The 24,567-nt window shown below is 40.7% G+C and overlaps 1 protein-coding gene across 7 annotated transcripts in view; it reads left to right on the forward strand.

The window, feature by feature from the left end:
• MIA3 (MIA SH3 domain ER export factor 3) overlaps positions 1–24,567 on the forward strand; it is a 62,238-nt gene that overhangs the window by 12,605 nt on the left and 25,066 nt on the right. For 5 of the 7 annotated variants that reach the window (XM_024976152.2, XM_024976153.2, XM_024976155.2 and 2 more), the window contains exons 5-6: positions 736–897; positions 4,607–4,752. In XM_024976152.2, coding sequence (XP_024831920.1) covers positions 736–897; positions 4,607–4,752 — 308 coding nt within the window. Of the gene's footprint in view, positions 1–735; positions 898–4,606; positions 4,753–23,299; positions 23,560–24,567 lie in introns of those variants that run through there. The other 2 variants (XM_024976156.2, XM_024976157.2) reach the window with 1 other exon arrangement.

The raw sequence follows: 24,567 nt of genomic DNA on the forward strand, positions 1-24,567 counted from the left end.
TGTTCTTCCCTGCCCTTTTAAGGCAGGCACTTTGATCAATTAAATTCTACCAAGCCCTTGAGTTCTTGCATTCAGATTCCATTCCAACCAAGGAACGGAACCAGGATGCAGAGCCTCCTAACACAGCACTTGACATAGAAGCCATTCCTTACAGAGCGACTGGACAGACCCTGAGGCAGAACCCTAGAAAAGTTGATTCCTAGCTCCATGCTCTTTCCTCTGTCCCCGTGCTTCTGAGATGGGAGGTATACAGACTCTTAGGTATACTTTGAAGAGATTTGAAAGGCACCTCGGCGAGCTGCCTTTGCATGTCACGCCCTTCCCTGTACCAGCTCTGTGAAGCAAGCCTGCTTCTGTGTGGAGGAGATGTGTTACTTCTATGTGGAGTAGATGTTTGCTATTTCTGCTCTTGACTAGAATTCCCTTTTCCACATTTTTCTGTGTGGGCATATGTTGGTTTGCCAAGGGAAGTTAGGTTTATTGAAGTCCTTACAGGAAAGATATTTATGAAATGCTTTGGGATCAGAGTTTCTCCATAGATTTTATCATGTAGATTAGATATCCGTAATGTGAGAGAAAGCAGTTGAAACTCTTCTTTCCTTGCCCAGTTTTGCCCTGTGGGGTGCCAGCACATGGAGGGCAGGGTGGGGGGCCACGGAGTTGTGTGCTGGGGGCGTGCTGGAGGGGGACTTGTCATTGAGCTTTGCCAGCCCAATGTGTTCTTCTCTCCTGTAGACACACAGCCACCACTGGAGGAGAACTTCCCACAGGAGCACATGGAAGTTCCTCTGATGCAGATTCCCAAAGAGCCCGGCCATTTGGCTCAACCCGTGACCAGGGACATGGGTACCTCAGGAGTGGCCCAGAAGCCGCAAACCGAGGAAGATGGAGACCCAGGTAACATGTGCTAATTTTTCTTTACAAAGTAGAACCCTGTCCTAGAGAAGACCCGCTAGGAAATTTGTTGATAAAAGTAAGAAATGGAGGGGACCATAACACAGGCATAAATGCATTTAAAAAGTAAGAAATCCTGGAACTGAAAGGTTGTTGTTTAATCATGCAAAGACATCGGGATTCTTGGCCCCCAGAGGAGAAGAATTCAATCCGGGGCCAGAGACAAGGCTTGATCGCTCAGAGCTTTTGTGTAATAAAGTTTTATTAAAGCATAAAGGACATAGAGAAAGCTTTTGACATAGGCATCAGAAGGGGGCAGAAGAGTACACCCCTGCTAGTCTTCAGCTGGATGTTATATAGTCACTAGCAGTCTGTTTATGAAAGAAAGGAATGTCTTAAAATTTAGAATGGCACCAGGCCCCTCACCCATAAGATGCATTTTGGAATAGTCTTGGCAGCAAATGGTTTATCCTGGGCCATAAAATGATTAACTTGAATCTTGAAGAAGGGCAGACCACCATACGAATAATTTCATTTACATAGATTAGGGGAACAATATCTGAGTATAACATACTGGTTTGTCAAGCAGGTTCTGAGCCAAGAGGTGGAACCGACTTGAAGACAGAGTTTGGGATAAATGCATAGTACATTAGCATAGCTTAAGACAAACATTTCCATAAGAAAAAGGCATTGGTTATCTCTAGGTTTGAGAAGTTAACTTCAAAGGAAACCAGGTGTCATTATGGCAACACAGTATTTTAAGAGAAACCTCCTTTTAAATTTGTATAGAGAAGGAAAAAATATCGCTAGTTTGTTTCCTTCTGCCCCTTAGGAGAGATAAAAATGTCTGGCACTTGTAGGCTATTTCCTTGTTTGGAGACCCCTGGCCTTTCTGCCTGTTACCCTCTCAGAACTAGCAGAGAAAAGCAGGAGTCAAGACAGATGGAGATCAGTAATAGCAAACAGGTCAGAGACTATAACTAATCTACCAACCAGTACTTGGCGGGCATTAGCTTATGTGAGTAATGGAAATCTAAAATACTATTCTTAAAAAGTCTTATGCTCAAAACCAGCAGTTTTCAGCCAGACCAACAGCGGGGAAACTCTGGGCGTGGAGACCAGCGATCTTGTTTAACAATCCCTCCAGGGAATTCTGACCTGTTAGAAGTTGAAGTTTGAGAACTACTGCTCTGTGTCTCGGAGAAGGCAATGGCACCCTCATCCAGTACTCTTGCCTGGAAAATCCCATGGGTGGAGGAGCCTGGTAGGCTGCAGTTCATGGGGTCGCTAAGAGTCGGACACAACCGAGCGACTTCACTTTCACTTTTCGCTTTTATGCATTGGAGAGGGAAATGGCAACCCACTCCAGTGTTCTTGCCTGGAGAATCCCAGGGACGGGGAGCCTGGTGGGCTGCCATCTATGGGGTCGCACAGAGTCGGACACGACTGAAGTGATTTAGTAGCAGCAGCAGCTCTGTGTCTCAAATTCTGTTTTCCTCTGTTCTCTCCTCCATCCCACTCCCAATAGAGTACATTGTAGCTCAGGTCTTTTGTTAATATGCTACCTAGACATGGTAAAGCTTCTTTTAAATCTGTGAAGGGGATATTTACGTCTAGATATCCTTATCCTTATACTGGAGAAGGCAATGGTAAGCCACTCCAGTACTCTTGCCTGGAAAATCCCATGGATGGAGGAGCCTGGTAGGCTGCAGTCCATGGGGTCGCCAAGAGTCAGACACGACTGAGTGACTTCACTTTCACTTTTCACTTTCACGCAATGGAGAAGGAAATGGCAACCCACTTCAGTGTTCTTGCCTGGAGAATCCCAGGGACGGGGGCGCCTGGTGGGCTGCCGTCTATGGGGTCGCACAGAGTCGGACACGACTGACTCGACTTAGCAGCAGCAGCAGCATCCTTATACTATAAGGTTAGAGGAAACAGTGCAGAACTTTGCAGGAGGTAATAGTCCAGTGGAGGCAGAACCTTGGGAATAGTATCACTACTTAATCACAGAGCACAATAAACATCCAGTGGGACAGTGAGTAGCAGATTTCATTTGGATTGAGAAAGTTGTTTTCAAAATAAAGGATTTTTTTAAATTCATTTATTTTTAATTGGAGGATAATTACACTGTTGTGTTGGTTTCTGCCATACATCAATATGAATTAGCCATAGGTATATATATGTCCCCTCCCTCCCCCCTCCCACCCAAAATAAGGTTTTTAAAAATGCAACCCCAGTATTAGTATCAACGGCGTTCTAATTTTTGTGTAGCTCACTCACTTTACTGATAAATCAGAAGAACAGCCGATTTGTGTTATTTTGTCTATCTAGTATTGTGATACAACATCATTATCGTTTTGTGTTTTTAGAAGTTGTGGTCTCTAACCATAGGTAGAGTCTTACCCTATGATACCGCAGGCCCAGCGGCACTGGGCTGCCTCCCTGACCACCTCAGCCCTTCAAAATATAGGAGAGGTCACAGCAGGAAGAGGAATTCAGCTAATTTGAGAAGAAATGGCATATCAGAGGTCTCTTGTGTTCCAGAGGATATTGCGTTCATATGCAATACTCTGTACTTCTAAACTCTTGTAACTCAAAAATGTTTTCCTCGTTGATAGTAAGTCATGTACTGAATAACTTGATACCTTCTTGGTCAGAAACTCTCTGCAAGATTTTGCTTGCAGAATTAAAACCAGATGTCTTGCCTCATCCTTTAAGTCTCACCACCAAGTGACACAGCTTCCTTTAGAGACTGAACCGTGAAAGTGAAAGTATTAGTTGCTCATTCGTGTCCGATTCTCTGCGACCCCATGGACTGTAGCCCACCAGGCTCCTCTGTCTCTGGGATTCTCCAGGCAAGAATACTGGAGTGGGTTGCCATGCCCTTCTTTAGAAGATGATCTTCCCAAATCTCCCTTCATGCATCTCAGATGAGGTTCTAACCTGCTTGGGAAAACTTCACCAGTGGTCAGATTCATAGGTCAGTAGCAGTGGAGTCTTAGGGTTGGAAGACATCTGCGTGGCAACTAATCCAAGTTACTTCTTGGACTCCTAGCTGTTTATAAGAAACACCCCAGACCCCCAAAACTCCTGAAATTCCTTCCCTACCTCCACCTCATGTAGAGATCCTTCCAGGTAGAGGTAGAATTGGACCTCTTTCGCAGAGCTACACCAGGCCCCTACCTGTAAGCGGTTCCCTTTCGTCTCTTGGTGTTTGCCATCCTCCCTTTGTAGCTGTCATTCATGCATTCAGTGCCTGCCAGGTGCCAGATTCTGTGCTGAGCGTAGGTGCAAGTTTGCAAACTGACACTCTTCTCTTTCTCATTGTTTGCCTGAAGTTTCTAATACAGTAAGTCACCAGCACTAAATAAATGTTTGTTAAATGTGATAAGTGTGTCTATAGGAAAAGCATAAAATTCTGTGTCCTCAATCCCCGTGAGCCTGTATTATTCAGACAGCAGTTGCATTGCCAGGGATGTGATGGAGGGATTGCTGGCAGGTCGGAGATAGTGTTCATTTTATAATTGAGGATGTGATGGCTCTAATGGGGGTTCTGACATTTTTTTAATATATAATTATCTTCAGGAGAAGCACATATCCAGGTAGAGAGACTAATATTCAGTGGGCACTTGATAAATATTTAAAATGAAGGGAAACAAAACTTATTCTGAAGCTTAAGTAAAATATTTGCTTTCTCCTTCAACTTTAGGGATAATTACACCACAAGGCACTCCTGTCGATGCTGATGATGCCCAAAAGCAGCTGGCAGCAAATACTGAAGAACCAGCAAGTGTCACGCCTCTGGAAAATGCAATTGCTTTCATATACTCACTTGTGTTTCATTTAACTAAGACGGTAAGTTTGACATGTAATTTTTTCAAATGCAATGTTAATTATTACCATTTTCAAGTTGATTTTAAGCATGAGATGAAGAATTTATAATGTCTTTATGAAAACTACTCCTACGCCTTTGAAGGCAGCCTCTGAAATAAGCCACAGGTGTGTGATGGTGGTGGGTTCTTAGTTCAGTTCAGCACTTGGCGATAACGTTGGCGGCCAGTGCTGGGCATCTGCACACCTGCTGTACCCTCAGGGATCTTTTGGTCTAACAGGGAGAGAATGAAATTCACTTGAAACACAATATGATATGGGAAAGAAGAGACGTATTTACCTGATGGTGTGAGAGTATGTTAAATAAATTGATTCACTGAGGTGGGAGGACGGGCAGAGGAGGTCAGAAGTTAGCTGAGACATCTTCTGAGCCGAGTTGCAGGATCCGTGTAGTTTGATGTGTAATTTGTTGTTGAATAGGGCTAGGGAGGTGGATGGGTTGAGTGCACAGGCACACAGAAGTATGTTTGGGGAAATGGGACATGAAGAAAAGGTTACTTGGCATTGTCCAAGTATAGAGTTCGAGGGGCGTGCGTGGTCTTGTGGAGGGAGATGGGCTCAGGTACAGGAGGTTGTATGTCATGGTAGGTTGTGTTAGAGATCCTGTGAAGGTTTTAAGCAGGAAATAAGTATAGTCATATTTGTTCTTAGAAAGAGTCACTTACGGCAGAATTATTTATTCAAATTTATCTGTCTAAGGAATTCTGATCCATATGAGACATCATTTAGTCCGTCCATCCATTGAATGTGATCTAAGCTGTTTAGGGCTTAGCGCCCCCTTGTGGTATTTTCTGGAATTGGACATTCTTGGTAAATGATGGGAATGAGCAAGCTTTCAGAATTCAGAGGCCAAGTTGCCCTTGGAGCTATAAAGTATACTCTGCATCAAAAATATCTATCTTCCAGGTTCTGTTATTTCAAGACTTTTTAAGGAAAAGGAGTTATTTTTTTGTTCTGTTATACACATGGGTTTTGAGTGAGGATAAATCTGGTTTCAAATCCCAGGTCCGTCATTTAGAAACTTGGGTAGATTACTTAAGTTTGAACCTCAGTTTTTTCATCTTTAAAATGCAGATAATACTTACCCCAGTGGTAAGAATTAAATGAATAGATAATATCAAGCATATAGTGTAGTGCCTGGCATTTTATAAGATCTCATCCCCCCACCCGCTTCTCATTTGGATGATCAGAGAGGGCAGTATAAAAATACTGGATACTGCAGGGAATTGAGGAGAAAGGCCGCCAGGATGGGAAAGTTAGAGGAAACTTTTCAGTTTTCTCCGTGTTTGTGGTAGTGGCAGCCACCCCAGTGAATGTGTATGCCCTGTGCAGTTAGAGTTCTGAAGGAAATTTTCAGTGATGAAGGCGATCTCAGAATTAGAATTTGGTTATCAGCATGAATCATCATCACTTCTAAAACTTAACAGCCTCCAGATGTGGGAGGAGTTCTTTGTTCATTTTATTGGTGGGTATGCACAGAGCCCTGTTGTAGACCTGGGTTGGAGGACACAGATGTGGTAGAGGATGTTATTTCTGCTTGAGGGGTAACGGGAGAAGACACAGACATGAATGGCAAGAGAAAAGGGTGCATATTACAAAGTAACAGTGACTTGAAAGGTTATCGTCAAGCAAGTATTTGGATGGCCCAATATGTATAGACTGTTATGTTAGGAATACAAGAGTCTAAGAGGTATAAAGAGGTATAAAGCATGATTCTGATTTATGAAAGGCTTAAAAAAGGACATATCAAATATATATGGAAATTGGAAAAATGGGAAACACGAAATAGCTGTTGTAAAGTATCAGATAAGTAGTATAGATAACTATTTGTAGAGCTGGGAAATTATGGGGTGCTGACTTGTTTGGCAAAACTGCACCAGAAGTCAGATGCATAGATCAGCAGTTGATGGAATCTCCAGGCTAAAGGAAATCTGAGAGAGCAACTAATTCAACTTTTTACAAACTGCTCTAATTTCCTCTACTCCAGCCCTGACTAGTAGTTATGGGGTCTGGGCATCAACAATTCCTAGTGTGAGCCATCTGTCTTATAAGACTACACATTGCTTTGTTGGCTAGTTTATTCATATATTGACTCCAAATTTTTCTCCATATAATTTTTTTCTCTTAGAATCTAATTCCTTTTTTACATAGTAATCATTTAAATATTTGAAGTTATGCTTCAATTTTTTTTTCCTTTAGTGTTTTAGCATGGAAAATTTCAAAATGGTAATAGTAAAGAGAAAATAGTAAAATGAAATTATGGCCCATCACTCAACTTAACAGTAATTCCTTAATATCACACATTTTTGGACACATTTCAGAATCCCCTCCCTTCCTTTTAAAATTATTCTTACTCAGTTCAGGATCTTGAGGTCCAAAAGTTATAAGGGGTCCATACATGTCTTAAATCAACCGTTTAATCAGATATAAATTACATATAACAAAGTGTATATGTAATTCTAGGAATGAATTTTAACAAATGTAAACACTTATGTAAAAACAACCATAACCAAATATGGAACATTTCTTTTGTTTGAAAAAGTTCCTTTGCATACCTTCTCAGTGTATCTTACCCAAACCACCTGTTCTAGGCAACCATTGACAAAACTTTTTCTCACTATGCATTAGCTTTTCCTGTTGTAGAATTATAGTTATAAATGGATTTATAGTTAGGTGTGAAACAGCCCAGCCTCATGGTAAGTTTATTTTATCTTGGAAACTGCTCAACTGCTCTCCAAAGTGACTGTACCATTTTATATTTCCACTAACAATTTATAAAACTTCCATTTGGTCACATATTTCCTAACATCTGGTATTATCAGCCTTAAAGTGTAGCTATTCTAGTGGGCATGCCTTTGAGGTTTTAATTATATTTCCTGATGCTTAATGATGTTGAGCACTTTTTCATGTGGCCATACTTTTTCATGGGCTTATGTGTGAAATAGCTTTTTAAATCTTTTGTCCTTCTTTAAACTGGCATTTTTTAAATTTTTTATAAGTATTAAAGTCTAAGAGTTCTTTATATTCACATAATTTAGATACAACTCCTTTCTCAGACACATACTGCAAATAATTGCTTCCAAACTCTGGCTTGGCCTTTCAGTTTCTTAGCATTGTCTTTTGAAGAGCAAATTTTTAACTTTGATGAGCACCATTTTATTAATGTTCACTTTTATGGTAAGTGCCTTTGTCTCCTGCCTAAGGAATCATAGATAGTTCCAATGATGTGAATATTTTCATATTTTCTTCTAGAAGTTTTATTGTTATACCCGTTCATGATTAAGACTTTGTTCCATTTTGAGTAAATTTTTGTGAATGTTGTGAGGTAGAGATCATGTTTTATTTTTTTCCCCCCAAATGAATATCCATTTGCTCCCATACCATTTCTTTCCCCTTTAAATTACATTGGCACCTTGAGTTGAGGTCAGTTGACCACATATATATATATGTCTCTTTCTGGACTCTGCTGCTGCTACTGCTGCTAAGTCACTTCAGTCGTGTCCGACTCTGTGCGACCGCATAGATGGCAGCCCACCGGGCTCCCCCATCCCTGGGATTCTCCAGGCAAGAACACTGGAGTGGGTTGCCATTTCCTTCTCCAATGCATGAAAGTGAAAAGTGAAAGTGAAGTTGCTCAGTCGTGTCCGACCCTCAGTGACCCCATGGACTCTACTCTGTTCTATTGATCCTATCCTCAGACACCACCACACTGTTTTGATTACTATAGCTTTATAGGAGGTTTTGCAATCAGGTAGTTCCTTTGTGAAATTATTTTGGTCCCTGCATTTCCTTTGCATTTCCATATAAAGTTTAGAATCAACTTACCACTTGCTACAAAAAAGCATGCTGAGCGTTTGATTGTTCTTATACTGAATCCATAGATGAATTTGGGAAGAACTAGTATCAACAAATATTAAGGCTTCTAATGAAGATGAACTAAGTTCATCTCTGCATTCATTTAGATCTTTATATTCTCTCAACAGGGCTTTGTACTTTGCTGTGTACAAGTTTCATGCATATTTTGTTTATGTATGCCAGGTATTTCATGGTTCTTGATGTTCTAAATGGTATTTTTTTACATTTTGTTTGCAATTTTTTGCTGATATGTAGAAATACAGTTGAATTTTTTATACTGACCTTACTTATTATCTTACTAAATTATCTATTATTTCTAAGGGGGGGGGGGTGTAGATTTCATAGGATTCTCTGTGTAGATGACCATGTCATCTATGAATAAACACCTTTTTAAAAAGTCAGATTAATTAAAGCATAATTTATATCTAGTAAAATTCACCCTTTCTGTATGCAGTTCTGTGTTTTCACATTTTTTTTCAAAAATTTTTGTGTTCACCCTTCTCTTGCCTCTCTTTCTAGGACTCTAACTGTATTTATGTTAGCTCATTTTATGTAGTTCCACAGGTCACTGAGGCTCTGTTCTTTGTTGTTATTGTTATTTAGTCTTTTTATGTATTTTAAGTACTTTTTATGTAATTTAAGTATTTCCTGTTGCTACTTTAAGTTTATTGATCTTTTGTGGTATCTTATCTGCTCTTAAGCCATCAGGTAAAATTTTGATTTTGGTTATTTTATTTTTTAGCTCTAAAAGTTCCACTTAGTTTTATTTTATATCTTCCATTTCTCTCCTCAGTATGGTCATTAAAAAAAAATTTCTTAAATATATTTTTAAATGATTCTTTTAAAGCCCCTTAAAGGCAATGACACCCCACTCCAGTACTCTTGCCTGGCAAATGATGGAGGAGCCTGGTAGGCTGCAGTCCATGGGGTCGCTAAGAGTCGGGCACGACTAAGAGACTTCACTTTCACGCATTGGAGAAGGAAATGGCAACCCACTCCAGTGTTCTTGCCTGGAGAATCCCAGGGACAGAGGAGCCTAGTGGGCTGCCGTCTATGGGGTCGCACAGAGTCGGACACGACTGAAGCGACTTAGCAGCAGCAGCAGCAAAGCTAACATTCTGTCATCTCTTGCAATTCCTTGGTCTATTTTTGTAGGTTGACTTATCTCTTAAATGGGATACATTTTTCTGCTTTTTTTCATGTCTAGAGGTTTTGTGTTTTTGGTTTTTTTTTTTTTGGTTTGATTGTTTTTCTTTTTGAATACTAGGCACTGGGAATGTGAATGATGGGTGCCTGTATTTTGGTGGGTTCCTTTAAAAAAGTGTTGAAGTTTGTTTTTCTAGACTGTTAAGTTATTTGAAGATCTGCTTGATCCTTTCTAGACTTATTTTTAAGATTTGTTGCGAGGTATAGTGTGTATAGTAGTATTTACTCCAGGGCTAGTGTTTCCCTACTATAATGATGTTATTCTTCTGGAATCTACTAAATGCCCTGAGCATTCATTAAGGTCAATTCATGCTGACTAGCTGGAATACAGATGTCTCCCAGCCCTGCATTAACTGGAAATTGTTCAGCTTCCAGCCTCCTTGTAAGTTGTTCTTTTTGCCTGTAGTTGTTCTTTGCTGATCCTCGCCGAATCTTGCTTATACAGTTGCTGCTTTGAATTTAGCCCACGACTGAAGGAGACATCCTTGCAGATTCCTAAAACTCTTTTTTCTCTGTAGTTCTCATCTTTCCCCGTAACTGTCCGTGCATGTGTCAGGCACCTCAGCCTCCCTGAACTCTGATCTCTGCCTCCTTGGCAAGATTGGTATATTCTGCTTACCTTCCCTACATTGCTGTCTAGAAAGTACCTCCAGGTAAAAAGCTGGGTGATCACAGGGCTTAACTAATGTGTTAGCCTTTCCTCAGGAGTCACAATTGTGTGTTACCTCTTGTTCTCTACCTGAAAAACTTTTTTTTTCCTATAAATTTTGTCCAGTTTTCTAGTTATTTTCAGTGGCAGGGCAAGTATCAGATTAGTTAACTCAGTCTGTACATGTCTTCTTTTTGTTTGTTTGTTGCATTTTATTTGTTAGTTCAGTGTATTCATTAAAGAGACAGGTTTGTTTGGCTGCTAGGAAGTACCATAGTGTGGGTTTTGCTAACTGCATTCCTCTAGTACAATTGAACATTTTCCCTTGTTGTTTATATTTCTTGGTAATTGCTTAGTCATATTGGGAGTCCAGATTCAGTTTCATTTTTGTTTGGCAGGAATACTTAATAAAAGATGTTTGTATACTTCCATCAGGAGGCATCTGTTGTCTGGATGTCCCTCTTTTTCTTCATGTTACTAGCAATTGGTGACATTGATTAGAATGTCTGTATTATAGGCTGTAGAATGGTAACTGTCTACTTATAGCGTTCCCACATCATTTAAAGGTTGGGACACTTCTACAAAGAGAAACTTAATAATCAATGTTCTTTATACTGAGATTGGTTTGTATAGTTAAGGCAGTATAAATATTTGATTCTTTCTGTTTAAGTAGTTTTCAAAATAATGAGTTGTCTTACCAGCATTATCCAAAGATGCCCCAAAGGTTTATGTGTGTTTCTTCTCTTTTCTAAGAATCATTATGATGCATGAATTTTAAAGTATTTGGTTTGTTATAACCCATAATAGTTGTTATTCTTATCAATGCTCAATCCCTTCCATTTTTGGTTACTGGGAGCCTCTTTAGCTTTGCTCCTGGGCTCTTTTGCCGTCATCTCATGGTCATTGATACCTTCTTTGCTTTCTAGTGTAACAAGATGTTCCAAGCTCATTTTGTACATTTCCTGCCCAAATCTTGAAGGAGCTATTTCTCTAAAGAGTCTTTTTTTCCTTTCACTGGGAAATGGTATTCAGAGGCAACATTCTGGATACTAAGATCACTTACCGCTTTAGAGTTGGCCATCATTTCTAGGCCTTTTCAGAGGACAAAGCTAGGATATAAGGGAGATTTTTTGTGTGACTGTTCATTATGATGCCATTTAGATATTCCCAATCAGAGTTCCAGATGCTAATGGAATTTTACTTAAGCACATCTATCTGATATTGTATTTTTTTCCTCTGATGTTGGAAATCCCAGTTTTTAATGACATCAACATAATTATTTATCTTATTTTACAATATTCACATAACAGTATTAAAAATACCATATCAACACTACCACCCACAATGTGTTGCTGAAAATATCGCAAGGGTATTTTGCAGCTCATTTTGTCTTTAACCTGTATCCCACTGGGGTATCCTTGAAAATAATCCTTTTATGTTGTCCTGCCATTAAGTTGACATAGTTAGCTTAGTTGTTTCATTTTTGCTTTCAATTTTTAGGGATTTTTTTAAAAAAAGATTTTTAAATTTTCTAATTTTCTAACAAATTTACAAGAGCCAAAGTCAATTTGTAGAACAAAGTCTGTTCAGAGAAGTGTAACTTTTGTCCTATTTCCATCCAACCTGTTGATATGTTCCTCTGTAGGTAATTTTAAAATTAATTTCATTATCTGCCCTGCCATTAAAAAATAAGCAAATGATTTCTGCATCTGGGCTTTCTATGTGGTGCTAGTGGTAAAGAGCTTGCCTGCCAATGCAAGAGACATAAGAGATGCAGGTTCAATCCCTGGATCAGGAAGATTCCCCTAAAGAAGGAAATGGCAACCCACTCCAGTATTCTTGCCTGGAGAATCCCACAGACAGAGGAGCCCTGTGAGCTACAGTCCATGGGGTTCGCAAAGAGTCAGACACGACTGAGCGACTTTCACTTTTCTGCATCTAGCCAAGGTAGATTTATAGATACCAGCTTTACTCTCCCAACTAAAACAGCTAAAAAGAAAAAAACTGAGACAAAATACATGACACAACAGTTTTCAACTCATCAGGCAACAAAGAACAGTAGCTTCTGAAAGCTGGAGAACAGACGCCATGAGGTTTACCATTGTCACATCTCACTGCGTTGAGAGACTTCCCAGGCTGTGGCACAGAGAGGAGAACCCCTGAACTGAGGAAATGGAGCTGAAAGTCCAGGAGAAGCAAAGCAGCCTGGATTCACAAGGTGGAAGCCCAAGAGGAGAGCTACACAGAGAGCGAGCCCTGGGGATTTCCGAAAGGCCCGAGTATTCACCAGAGTACTGATCACACATGAGGGTGACAGACGACTTAAGGGCAGAGAGGGACCTTGATTTAGTGAGTAGAAGAGACAGTTGCTGACACAGGGCCAGGAATAGTACCTCGTAATTCTAAGGGAATTGGGTAGAGTCTCAGAAGGTTCTTGCCTCAGCCTAAATGCTGTTCGTGTCCTCCTTAACAAATCTTAAAAGCAAGACTCAATAGAACCAAACTGTTCCCCAGCAATTTACCTGCCTCCCAGAACAAAGCTTAAGAATATCTGGTGTATTAGTCAGGGTTCTCTAGAGAAGCAGAACCAGTAGGATATACATACAAGAAGAGATTTATTTTAAGGAATTGAGTTACAAATGGAGGCTAAGAAGTCCCACAGTCTGCAGTCTGCAAGCTGGAGACCCTGTAAAGTTGGGCTGTAATCAGTCCAAGTCCAAAGACCTGAGAACCAGGGGAACTGATTCTTCCCTTGGTCTGAGGGCCTGAGAACCAGGAGCACCAGGAGCAGAAGACTGATGTTCCAGCTTGAGCAATCAAGAAGGAAGGGACAAATTTTTCCTTCTGCATTTTGTTGTCTTCAGGGCCTTGATGGATTGAATGATCCCCACTCACAGTGAGGAAGCCAATCTACTTTACTTATTGTATCAATTCAAATGCTAATCTCATCTGGAAACACACAAAGACATAGCCCCAAATAACATTTAATCTAGGTACTCTGCTGCTGCTGCTAAGTCACTTTAGTCGTGTCCGACTCTGTGTGACCCCGTAGACGCAGCCCACCAGGCTCCCCCATCCCTGGGATTCTCCAGGCAAGAACACTGGAGTGGGTTGCCATTTCCTTCTCCAATGCATGAAAGTGAAAAGTGAAAGTGAAGTCGCTCAGTCTTGTCCAACTCTTAGTGACCCCATGGACTGCAGCCCACCAGGCTCCTCCGTCCATGGGATTTTCCAGGCAAAAGTACTGGAGTGGGCTGCCACTGGGTACCCTAGGATCAGTCAAACTGATGTAAAAAATTGACCATCACATTTATTCACAAAGTATGGCATCCTGTCAAAGATTATCAGGCGTGCAGAGGCAAGAAAAGATGACCTGTGATAATGAGAAAAATCAGCCAAAGCCAACAAAGAACTGTCAGAGATGTTAGAATTATATGATGGTATTAAACAGTTATTACTGCCATGTTTCAGATATTTAAAAAGTTAATGTAGAGACATGAAAAATATTTTTTGGAAAAGATCAAGTCAGACTTCTAGAGATGAAACGCCTCTGGTGAAAATATACTGTGTGGGATTAATGCTAGACTAGACATCGTTGATGAAAAGATTAGTGAACTTGAAGATACAGCAATAGAAGACATCTAAAAGGATAGGGGGAAAAAAGAAAACTGAACAGATTATCAGTGAGCTGTGGGGACACTTTTCAAGCAATCTAATACATTTAACTGGAATCCCTGGAGGAAAGGATAGAGAGGTGTTCAGAAAATTATTTGAGGAAATAAAGGATGAAAAATTTCTAAACTTTATAAAAGCTGCACCTACAGAGCCAAAAAGTTCAGTGAAACTCAAGTATGAAAAGCATGAAAAAAACTACACAAAGATATGTGCTTGTGCTCGGTTGCTCATCATGTCCAACTCTTTGTGACCCCATGGAATATAGTCTAGTAGGCTCCTCTGTCCATAGAATTTCTCAGGAAAGAATACTGGAGTGGGTTGCCATGTCCTCCTCCAGGGGATCTTCCTGACCCAGGGATCAAATGGACATATATAATAATCAGATTGCACAAAGTAAGTGATAAAGAGCAGTATTAGCCAGAGAAAAGAGATATTTTAGAAACTAAGATAACATTGACATCAGATTTGTTATTGGGAACAAGACATGAGAGAATATAGTAGAATAATATCTTTTAATATACTTGAGAAATACTGTTGATCTCCAACATTATATGCAGCAAAATATTTTTCAAAAATGAAGACTCTTTCCCCGCCCCCCTACCTCAACATACAAGAGCTGAAAAAATTCACCAGGATACCTGCACCATAAGAAATGTTAAGGGAAAACCTTTAGGCATAAGAAAAATGACAAGAGACGGATATAATGAACCTACACAGAGTAGTGATGAATGCCAGAAATGGTAGGTATATATGGCTAAATATATAAAACCATTATCTTATTATTTAAATATCTTTAAAAGTTAATTTTCTGTTTAAAGAAAAATATTATCAGTGTATAATGGGGTTTACAAAATAGGTAAAGAATAATATATATGACAACAATAGTATTTATACTATTGATCAGGAGAGAGAGAAGAGGTGATAACTTGTAGAAGTCTTATTGCATACATGAAGTAGTACAGTATCACGTGAATGTAGACTGTGATCATTGATCATTTAAAGATGTATAGTAGTATAGGTGTATAGTATAGTATGGGCTTCCCTGGTGGATCAGACAGTAAAGAATCCACCTGCAATGCAGGAGATCTGGGTTTGATCCCTGGGTGGGGAAGATCCGGTGGAGAAAGGGATGGCAACCCACTCCAGTAATCTTGCCTGCAGAAAGCCATGAACAGAGGAGCCTGGTAGACTACAACCCATGGGATCGCAAAGAGTTAGATACGACCAATCAACTAAGCACATGCACATATAGTATAGTATAAACTCTAAATCAGCCGCTAAAACAACAAAACAAGGAATACACTTAATAAATCAACAAAGATGATAATTAATATCATTAAAAAGACGATCTAAAAGAAGGTAGAATAAGAGGAAAATGGGATCAAAGAACAGATGGGATAAATAGAAGAAAAAAAAAAGATGCTGGGCTTAAAATTAACCACATCAAGCCACAGACTAGAAGGGAGTCATTACAAAGCATGTATCTAATAAAGGACTTATATCCCGATTATATGAAGAACTCTCAAAATTCACTAAGAAAAAACATAGGCCAGTAAAATAACAGTTCACCAAAAAAGATGTGGATAGCAAATAAGCACTTTAAAAAAATAAAAAGCTTAACATCATTAATTATGAGGGAAATGCAAATTTAAACCATCATGACTAAATAATGACTGAAATTAAAAACACTTCCCCAAGTTTGGGGGAAGATGTGGAGGGACTGCACATGGGGATATAAAATGGTACCACCACCTTGGAAAATAGTTGGTCAGTTTCTTAGAAAGGTAGGCATACACCTGTCAAATGATCTAGCCATTCTTCTACCAAGCACAAATTATACATCCATAGAAGGCCTTGTATATCAAGGTTTGTAGCAGCTCAGTTTGCAAAAGTCAAAAAGTGGAGGGGAAAAAATGTCCATCAGCTGGTTAGTAAGTAAATTAATTGTGGTTTATCCATACAATGAAATGCTACTCAGCAGTAAAATAGTAATGACTTATTGATCTATGCAGCAACACAAATGAATCTCAAGTTATACTGAGTGAGAGAAGCCAGAGAAAATATAATACATAGTGAATTATTCCATATATATAAAACATTAGGAAATGCAGACTAATCAATTAGGACTGAAATTCTGCTTGGGGGCAGGGAGGAGTGACAAGTGGCAGGAGGTGGGATTACCAAGGGGATGATGAGCCTTTTGGAGGTGAAGGGTATGTTCATTATCTTGAATGTGATGTTTTCATAGATGTATTCGTCTGTCAGAACTTATCAGATTGTGCGCTTTAAATAAGCGTAGTTTATTACATGTCAGTTTTACCTAAAATTCTTCTTTTATATATATATATATATATACACACATATACATATACACACACACACACACATATATATATATATATGAAATCAAACCCTAGCGGTATATAGAATTATTTCATTTCTTTTTTCCAGTTTCATACTACAGTTGACCCTTGAACAATCCAAGTTTGAATTGCCTGGATCCCTACTTATACATGTTTGTTTTTTTTCCCACTAAATGCATACTACAGTGCTACACAGTCCACAGTTGGTTGAATCCTCGGAGGCAGGAGGACTCTTGCCTAAGGAGAGCCCACTAACTGTGAAATATATGGGGATTTTTGACTGCACCAAGGGTTAGTACCCCTAACCTCTGTGTTGTTCAGTGGTCAGCCGTATATTTTAATGTATTCAACAGTTGTTCTGTCATTGGACAGTTTGGTTATTTCCAATCTTTTGTTATTATAATAAGGCTTTGTACATATATCTTTCTAGCATTTGTTATTCTGGTTCTAATATCTTTGAGACAGATCTTTAGAAGTGGGATTGTTGTGTCAGAGGTTATTACACAGGTAGTTTTGGGGAGATGTTGCTAGATTCTTGTTCATAGGGGTTTGTATCATTTTGTATAATGATCAGTAATGTATGAGAATACCCATTTCCTCTGCATTCTCTCACTAAAAGAGTATGTTGTTAAATGTTTGGATTTTGCCAATAGAAGTGAGAAATGGTATCTCAATATAGGTTTAATTTGTACTTCTTTTATTATGAGTGAGACAGAGCATGTTTCCCTATGTCTGTGAGCTCTTCTCTTCCTACTTCTTTCCTGAGGACTATCTTCATTTTTTTCTGCAGGCTTGCTGGCCAGCTTCTCTATTTGTAAAGTTCTTTATTCTTTAGGAATACTAACCCTTTGTAATAAATTTCAAATAATTTTTTCCTCCGGTTTTCACTATCAAACTTTGCTTATTTTAGTCCAAGGGCTGGATGCTCTTTTTTTTTTAATTTCTAAGTAATCAAGTTCACAAATCTTTTCCTTTAGATCTTGAGACATAATTAGGAATGTTTTCCTCACTCCTAGTAATCAAGAAAACTAACCAATTCAATCATATGTACCACAGCCTTGTCTAACTCAATGACTATGAGCCATGCTGTGTAGGGCCACCCAAGACGGATGGGTCATGGTGGAGAGTTCTGAAAAAATGTGGTCTACTGGAGAAGGGAATGGCAAACCACTTCAGTATTCTTGCCTTGGGAACCCCAAGTATGAACATTATGAAAAGACAAAAAGATAGGACACTGAAAGATGAACTCCCCAGGTCAGTAGGTGCCCAATATGCTACTGGAGATCAGTGGAGAAATAACTCCAGAAAGAATGAAGAGACAGAGCCAAAGCAACAACAGCCAGCTGTGGATGTGACTGGTGATGGAAGTAATGTCCGATGCTGTAAAGAGCAATATTGCGTAGGAACCTGGAATGTTAGGTCCATGAATCAAGGGAAGGAAGAGGTCAAACAGGAGATGGCAAGAGTGAACATTGACATTTTAGGAATCAACAAACTAAAATGGACTGAAATTTCACTCAGATGACCATTATACCTACTACTGTGGGCAAGAATCCCTTAGAAGAAATGGAGTAGCCATCATAGTCAACAAAAGAGTCCGAAATGCAGTACTTGGATGCAATCTCAAAAATGACAGAATGACCTCTGTTTGTTTCCAAGGCAAGCCATTCAGTATCACAGTAGTCCAAGCCTATGCCCCAACCAGTAAAGCTGAAGAAGCTGAATTTGAACAGTTCTATGAAGACCTACAAGACCTTCTAGAACTAACACCCAAAAAAGATGTCCTTTTCATTATACAAGACTGGAATGTAAAAGTAGGAAGTCAAGAAATACATGGAGTAACTAGCAAATTTGGCCTTGGAGTACAGAAAGAAGCAGGGCAAAGGCTAATAGAGTATTGCCATGAGAATGCACTGGTCATAGCAAACACCCTCTTCCAACAACACAAGAGAAGACTCTACACGCAGACATCACCGGATGGTCAATACCAAAATCAGATTGATTATATTCTTTCCAGCCAAAGATGGAGAAGCTCTATACAGTCAGCAAAAACAAGACTGGGAGCTGACTGTGGCTCAGATCATGAGCTCCTTGTTGTCAAATTCAGACTTAAATTGAAGAAAGTAGGGAAAACCACTAGACCATTCACGTATGACCTTAATCAAATCCCTTACGATTATACAGTGGAAGTGAGAAATAGATTTCAAGAGATTAGATCTGATAGACAGAGTGCCTGAAGAACTATGGACGGAGGTTCGTGACATTGTACAGGAGACAGGGATCAAGACCCATCCCCAAGAAAAAGAAATGCAAAAAGGCAAAATGGTTGTATGAGAAGGCTTTACAAATAGCTGTGAAAAGAAGAGAAGCGAAAGGCAAAGGAGAAAAGGAAAGATACACCCATTTGAATGCAGAGTTCCAAAGAATAGCAAGGATAGATAAGAAAGCCTTCCTCAGTGATCGATGCAAAGAAATAGAAGAAAACAATAGAATGGGAAAGACTAGAAATCCCTTCAAGAAGATTAGAGATACCAAGGGAATATTTCATGAAAAGATGGGCTCAATAAAGGACAGAAATGGTATGGACCTAACAGAAACAGAAGATATTAAGAAGAGGTGGCAAGAATACACAGAAGAACTGTACAAAAAAGATCTTCACGACCCAGAAAATCACGATGGTGTAATCACTCACCTAGAGCCAGACATCCTGGAATGCAAAGCCTTAGGAAGCGTGACTATGAACAAAGCTAATGGAGGTGATGGAATTCCAGTTGAGCTATTTCAAATCCTAATAGATGATGCTGTGAAAGTGCTACACTCAATATGCCAGAAAACTTGGAAAACTCAGCAGTGGCCACAGGAAAAGGTGGCTGGAAAAGGTCAGTTTTCATTCCAGTCCCAAAGAAAGGCAATGCCAAAGAATGCTCAAACTACAGCACAATTTTACTCATTTCACATGCTGGTAAAGTAGTGCTCAAAGTTCCCCAGTCAGGCTTCAACAGTATGTGAACCATGAACTTCCAGATGTTCAAGCTGGATTTAGAAAAGGCAGAGGAACCAGAGATCAAATTGCCAACATCTGCTGGTATGACCTAAGTCAAATCCCTTATGATTATACAGTGGAAGTGAGAAGTAGATTTAAGGGACTAGATCTGATAGAGTGCCTGATGAACTATGGATGGAGGTTTGTGACACTGTACAGGAGACAGGGATCAAGACCATCCCCAAGAAAAAGAAATCCAAAAAAGCAAAATGGCTGTCTGAGGAGGCCTTACAAATAGCTGTGAAAAGAAAAGAAGTGAAAAGCAAAGGAGAAAAGGAAAGATATACCCAGTTGAATGCATAATTCCAAAGAATAGCAAGGAGAGATAAGCCTTCCTCAGCAATCAATGCAAAGAAATAGAGGAAAACAATAGAATGGGAAAGACTAGAAATCCCTTCAAGAAGATTAGAGATACCAAGGGAACATTTCATCCAAAGATGGGCTCAATAAAGGACAGAAATGGTATGGACCTAACAGAAGCAGAAGATATTAAGAAGAGATGGCAAGAATACACAGAAGAACTGTACAAAAAAGATCTTCATGACCCAGATAATCACGATGGTGTGATCACTGACCTAGAGCCAGACATCCTGGAATGTGAAGTCAACTGGCCCTTAGGAAGTATCATGACGAACAAAGCTAGTGGAGGTGATGGAATTCCAGTTGAGCTCTTTCAAATCCTAAAAGATGATGCTGTGAAAGTGCTGCACTCAATATGTCAACAAATTTGGAAAACTCAGTAGTGGCCACAGGACTGGAAAAGTCAGTTTTCATTCCAATCCCAAAGAAAGGCAATGCCAAAGAATGCTCAAACTACCACACAATTGCACTCATCTCACACGCTAGTAAAGTAATGCTCAAAATTCTCCAAGCCAGGCTTCAGCAATACATGAACCATGAACTTCCAAATGTTCAAGCTGGTTTTAGAAAAGGCAGAGGAACCAGAGATCAAATTGCCAACATCCGATGGATCATGGAAAAAGCAAGAGAGTTCCAGCAAAACATCTATTTCTGCTTTGTTGACTATGCCAAAGCCTTTGACTGTGTGGATCACAATAAACTGTGGAAAATTCTGAAAGAAATGGGAATACCACACCACCTTACCTGACTCTTGAAAAACCTGTATGCAGGTCAGGAAGCAACAGTTAGAACTGGACATGGAACAACAGACTGGTTCCAAATAGGAAAAGGAGTATGTCAAGGCTGTATATTGTCACCCTGCTCATTTAACGTATATGCAGAGTACATCATGAGAAACGCTGGGCCAGATGAAGCACAAGCTGAAATCAAAATTGCCGGGAGAAATATCAATAACCTCAGATATGCAGATGACACCACCCTTATGGCAGAAAGTGAAGAAGAACTAAAGAGCCTTTTGATGAAAGTGAAAGTGGAGAGTAAAAATTTGGCTTAAAGCTCAACATTCAGAAAACTAAGATCATGGCATCCGGTCCCATCACTTCATGGGAGATAGATGGGGAAACAGTGGAAATAGTGGCTGACTTTATATTTTTGGGCTCCAAAATCACTGCAGATGGTGATTGCAGCCATGAAATGAAAAGACGCTTACTCCTTGGAAGAAAAGTTATGACCAACCTAGACAGCATATTAAAAAGTAGAGACATTACTTTGTCACCAAAGGTCCGACTAGTCAAGGCTGTGGTTTTTCCAGTAGTCATGTATGGATGTGAGAGTTGGACTATAAAGAAAGCTGAGTGCCGAAGAATAGATTTCCTTTAGGATGGACAGGTTTGATCTCACAGTCCAAGGGACTCTCAAGAGTCTTCTTCAACACCACAGTTCTGGACTGTGGTGGAGCTCCACAGATGGACTGCAAGGAGATCCAACCAGTCCATCCTAAAGGAGATCAGTCCTGGGTGTTCATTGGAAGGACTGATGTTGAAGCTGAAACTCCCAGTATTTTGTCCACCTGATGCAAAGAGCTGACTCATTTGAAAAGACTCTGATTGAAGGCAGGAGGAGAAGGCGACGAGAGAGGCTGAGATGGTTAAATGGCATCACCAACTCAATGCACATGAGTTTGGGTAAACTCCAGGAGTTGGTGATGGATAGGGAGGCCTGGCATGCTGCGGTTCATGGGGTCGCAAAATGTTGGACATGACTGAGCAACTGAACTACACTAAACTGCTTCTTGGAAGAAAAGTTAAGACAGCCTAGATAGCATATTAAAAAGCAGAAACATTATTTTGTCAACAAAGGTCTGTCTAGTCAAAGCTATGGTTTTTCCAGTAGTCATGGATAGATGTGAGAGTTGGACTATAAAGAAAGCTGAGCGCCAAAGAATTGATGCTTATGAACTGTGGTGTTGGAGAAGACTCTTGAGAGTCCCTTGGACTGTGAGGTCAAACCTGTCCATCCTAAAGGAAATCAGTCCTGAATATTCATTGGAAAGACTGATGTTTAAGCTGAAGCCCCAATACTTTGACCATCTATGCGAAGAACAGACTCATTTGAAAAGACCCTGATACAGGAAAAGACTGAAGGCGGGAGAAGGGGAGGACAGAGGTTGGATGGCATCACCGACTCAATAGATATGAGTTTGAGTAAGCTCAGGGAGTTGGTGATGTTAGGGAGGGCTGGAGAGCTGCAGTCCATGGGGTTGCAGAGTCGGATAGGACTGAGTGACTGAACTGAACTGACTAATCAAGAAATTCATCCGTGTTTTTTCTTGTACTTACTTGTTCTCATTTTTACATTCAGGTTTCTGACCTAGCTGGAATTTATCCTTGTGGACAGTGAGAAAAAACAAAAAAAATCCCATTTTTATTATTTTCTACTTGGTTATCTAGGTATGTCAATGCCACTTGTTAAAAAGTCTGTTTTTCTCACAGCTGAATCTTACTGTACTATAAATTGCCAATGTAGTTCGGTCTATTTCTAGAAAATCTGTCCTGTTCCATGGTCTGTCTGTATGTATTCTTGGGCCAGTACCATACTTTTTAAATTATGGAGCATGCTTTGCCCACTACCCCCGCTTCTATTTCTAGCTTTCCCTGCTTAATTGTTCTTCTGAATTGACTTTATATTCAACCCATAAACATACATATCTTTAAACATCTAAAAACGTCAGCCCCTCCACCCCTCAGGGTTAAATATTTTTATTATCTTCCACCCTTAGAACGCGATTTCCAGACTGTTGCTTGTCCTTTTCCACAAATCCTAAAACGGTAAAAAGTGGGACTCAGAACTGACCCCGCTGGCATAAGTGTAATGACAAGATTCCCTAGAATTATATTTCTTAGAGGGGCATCAGCGAGAACGTGGGCGCATTACGAACATTAGGAAGCCTGAAAGGGAAAAAGTGAGCCGGAGACCGCAGAGGGCCGGGAAGGAACCTGGCCCTACGTCGCGGCCGAGGCAGAGGGTGGTCCGTCAGAGGGACCGGGAGCGGCTGGCGTCTCAGCACCTGGAGATAAAAGGGTCCAGTTCTGGGCAGGCGTGAATGGGCCACCTTTCTCCTTTCCCCCAGCCTCAGCTGATTGTCCTCGAAACTCCCGGGCCGAGGGAATCGCGCTTTCTCTCCCAGTTGCTGAGCCGTTCCGTCTCCCCCTCCTGTTACTCGGTGTCTTTGCTTTTCATCCCGCCCCGCTCGACCGGTGGTTTCTTCCGCCGTGGCCCCGCCCCCTGCAGGCCCGGCCCCTGTAGGCATCGGTACTTCCGCCAGGGGCCGTGTATTATGACGTGTTTTCCAGGAGGCGCGGGGCAAAAGTGCCAGCGGCCGAGGAAGGCGAAGTTCAGTCCGAGTTTCCGCCCCCTGAGCCGGGTCTTTTCCGAAGGAGGAAGCGGTGATAGGGGTTTTGGTGCTGTCCCACCGGGAAGCGTCGTTCGCGCTCCGCTGTCCCGTCACGATGGACTCAGTACCTGCCACTGTGCCTTCTGTTACCTCTTCCTCGGGGGACCCGGAGCTTCTGGGACCCCTATCGGGGCTCTACGCAGCACTCATAGCCAGGCTCCTGGAGGTGACGGCCCTCTCCCCCAGCTCTGGCAGGCGGGTGGACGAGTTCTGAGCGGAGTGGGTGCCCTGACCGGGCGGAGGAGAAATAGTGTGTCAGCCGGGGGCGGGCAGGACGTTCCAGTGCTGTTTAAGGAGATAGTGGGAATGTATTTAAGAAGGTTTTGTGGCGTTTTCATTTTTTAAAATTGAGTACTTATGATGTGGCAGGGAGTGTGTTGCTTTCGACTGTACTGCTGCTGCTGCTAAGTCACTTCAGTCGTGTCCGACTCTGTGCGACCCCATAGACGGCAGCCCACCAGGCTTCCCCGTCCCTGGGATTCTCCAGGCAACAACACTGGAGTGGGTTGCCATTTACTTCTCCAATGCATGAAAGTGAAAAGTGAAAGTGAAGTCACTCAGTCGTGTCCGACTCTTCGCGACCCCATGGACTGCAGTCTACCAGGCTCCTCCGTCCATGGGATTTTCCGGGCAAAAGTACTGGAGTGGGTTGCCATTGTACAGTCGTGGTCAAAATAAGCGAGCATCACGTCCCTGCGGGTCCTTTTCACTTGACCCATGACACCGTTGGGGGATGGGGTCAGTACAACAGAAAATAGAAGCGGAGAGGAGTGTAATGCCCTGTTTGTAATGAAACAGAGTTTCTAGGAACCAGTTAAAATTCAGAGCGGTCTATCTAGACCAGTTATCAGGAACTGTTTGAGGTTTCTCAGTGTTTGTCTTTATGTAAGTAGAAGACAGTTAAGACTTAAGATCTCAGAGGAAAAGCTAATTGTTTGTGGTGTTCATTATCACTCTTGTTTTATTAGCACCCGTAAAAAACTTCTATAGTAATGTTTCGTTTTTTTTTTTTTAATGTGGCTTCTCAAATCATACAAATCAACTAAGAGAAAAAGGGTGATCCAGAGGGATTCTAGCCGTGTGTTGGGCAAAATGGTGTTTTGGAGACTGTTGCGAAATGGAAATATATGCGCCACATAAAGAGATTGAGATTTATAATGTTTAAAAAGACTTC

The sequence above is a fragment of the Bos taurus genome, chromosome 16, assembly GCF_002263795.3.
Source record: "Bos taurus isolate L1 Dominette 01449 registration number 42190680 breed Hereford chromosome 16, ARS-UCD2.0, whole genome shotgun sequence".
In the NCBI taxonomy this organism is placed as follows: domain Eukaryota; kingdom Metazoa; phylum Chordata; class Mammalia; order Artiodactyla; family Bovidae; genus Bos; species Bos taurus.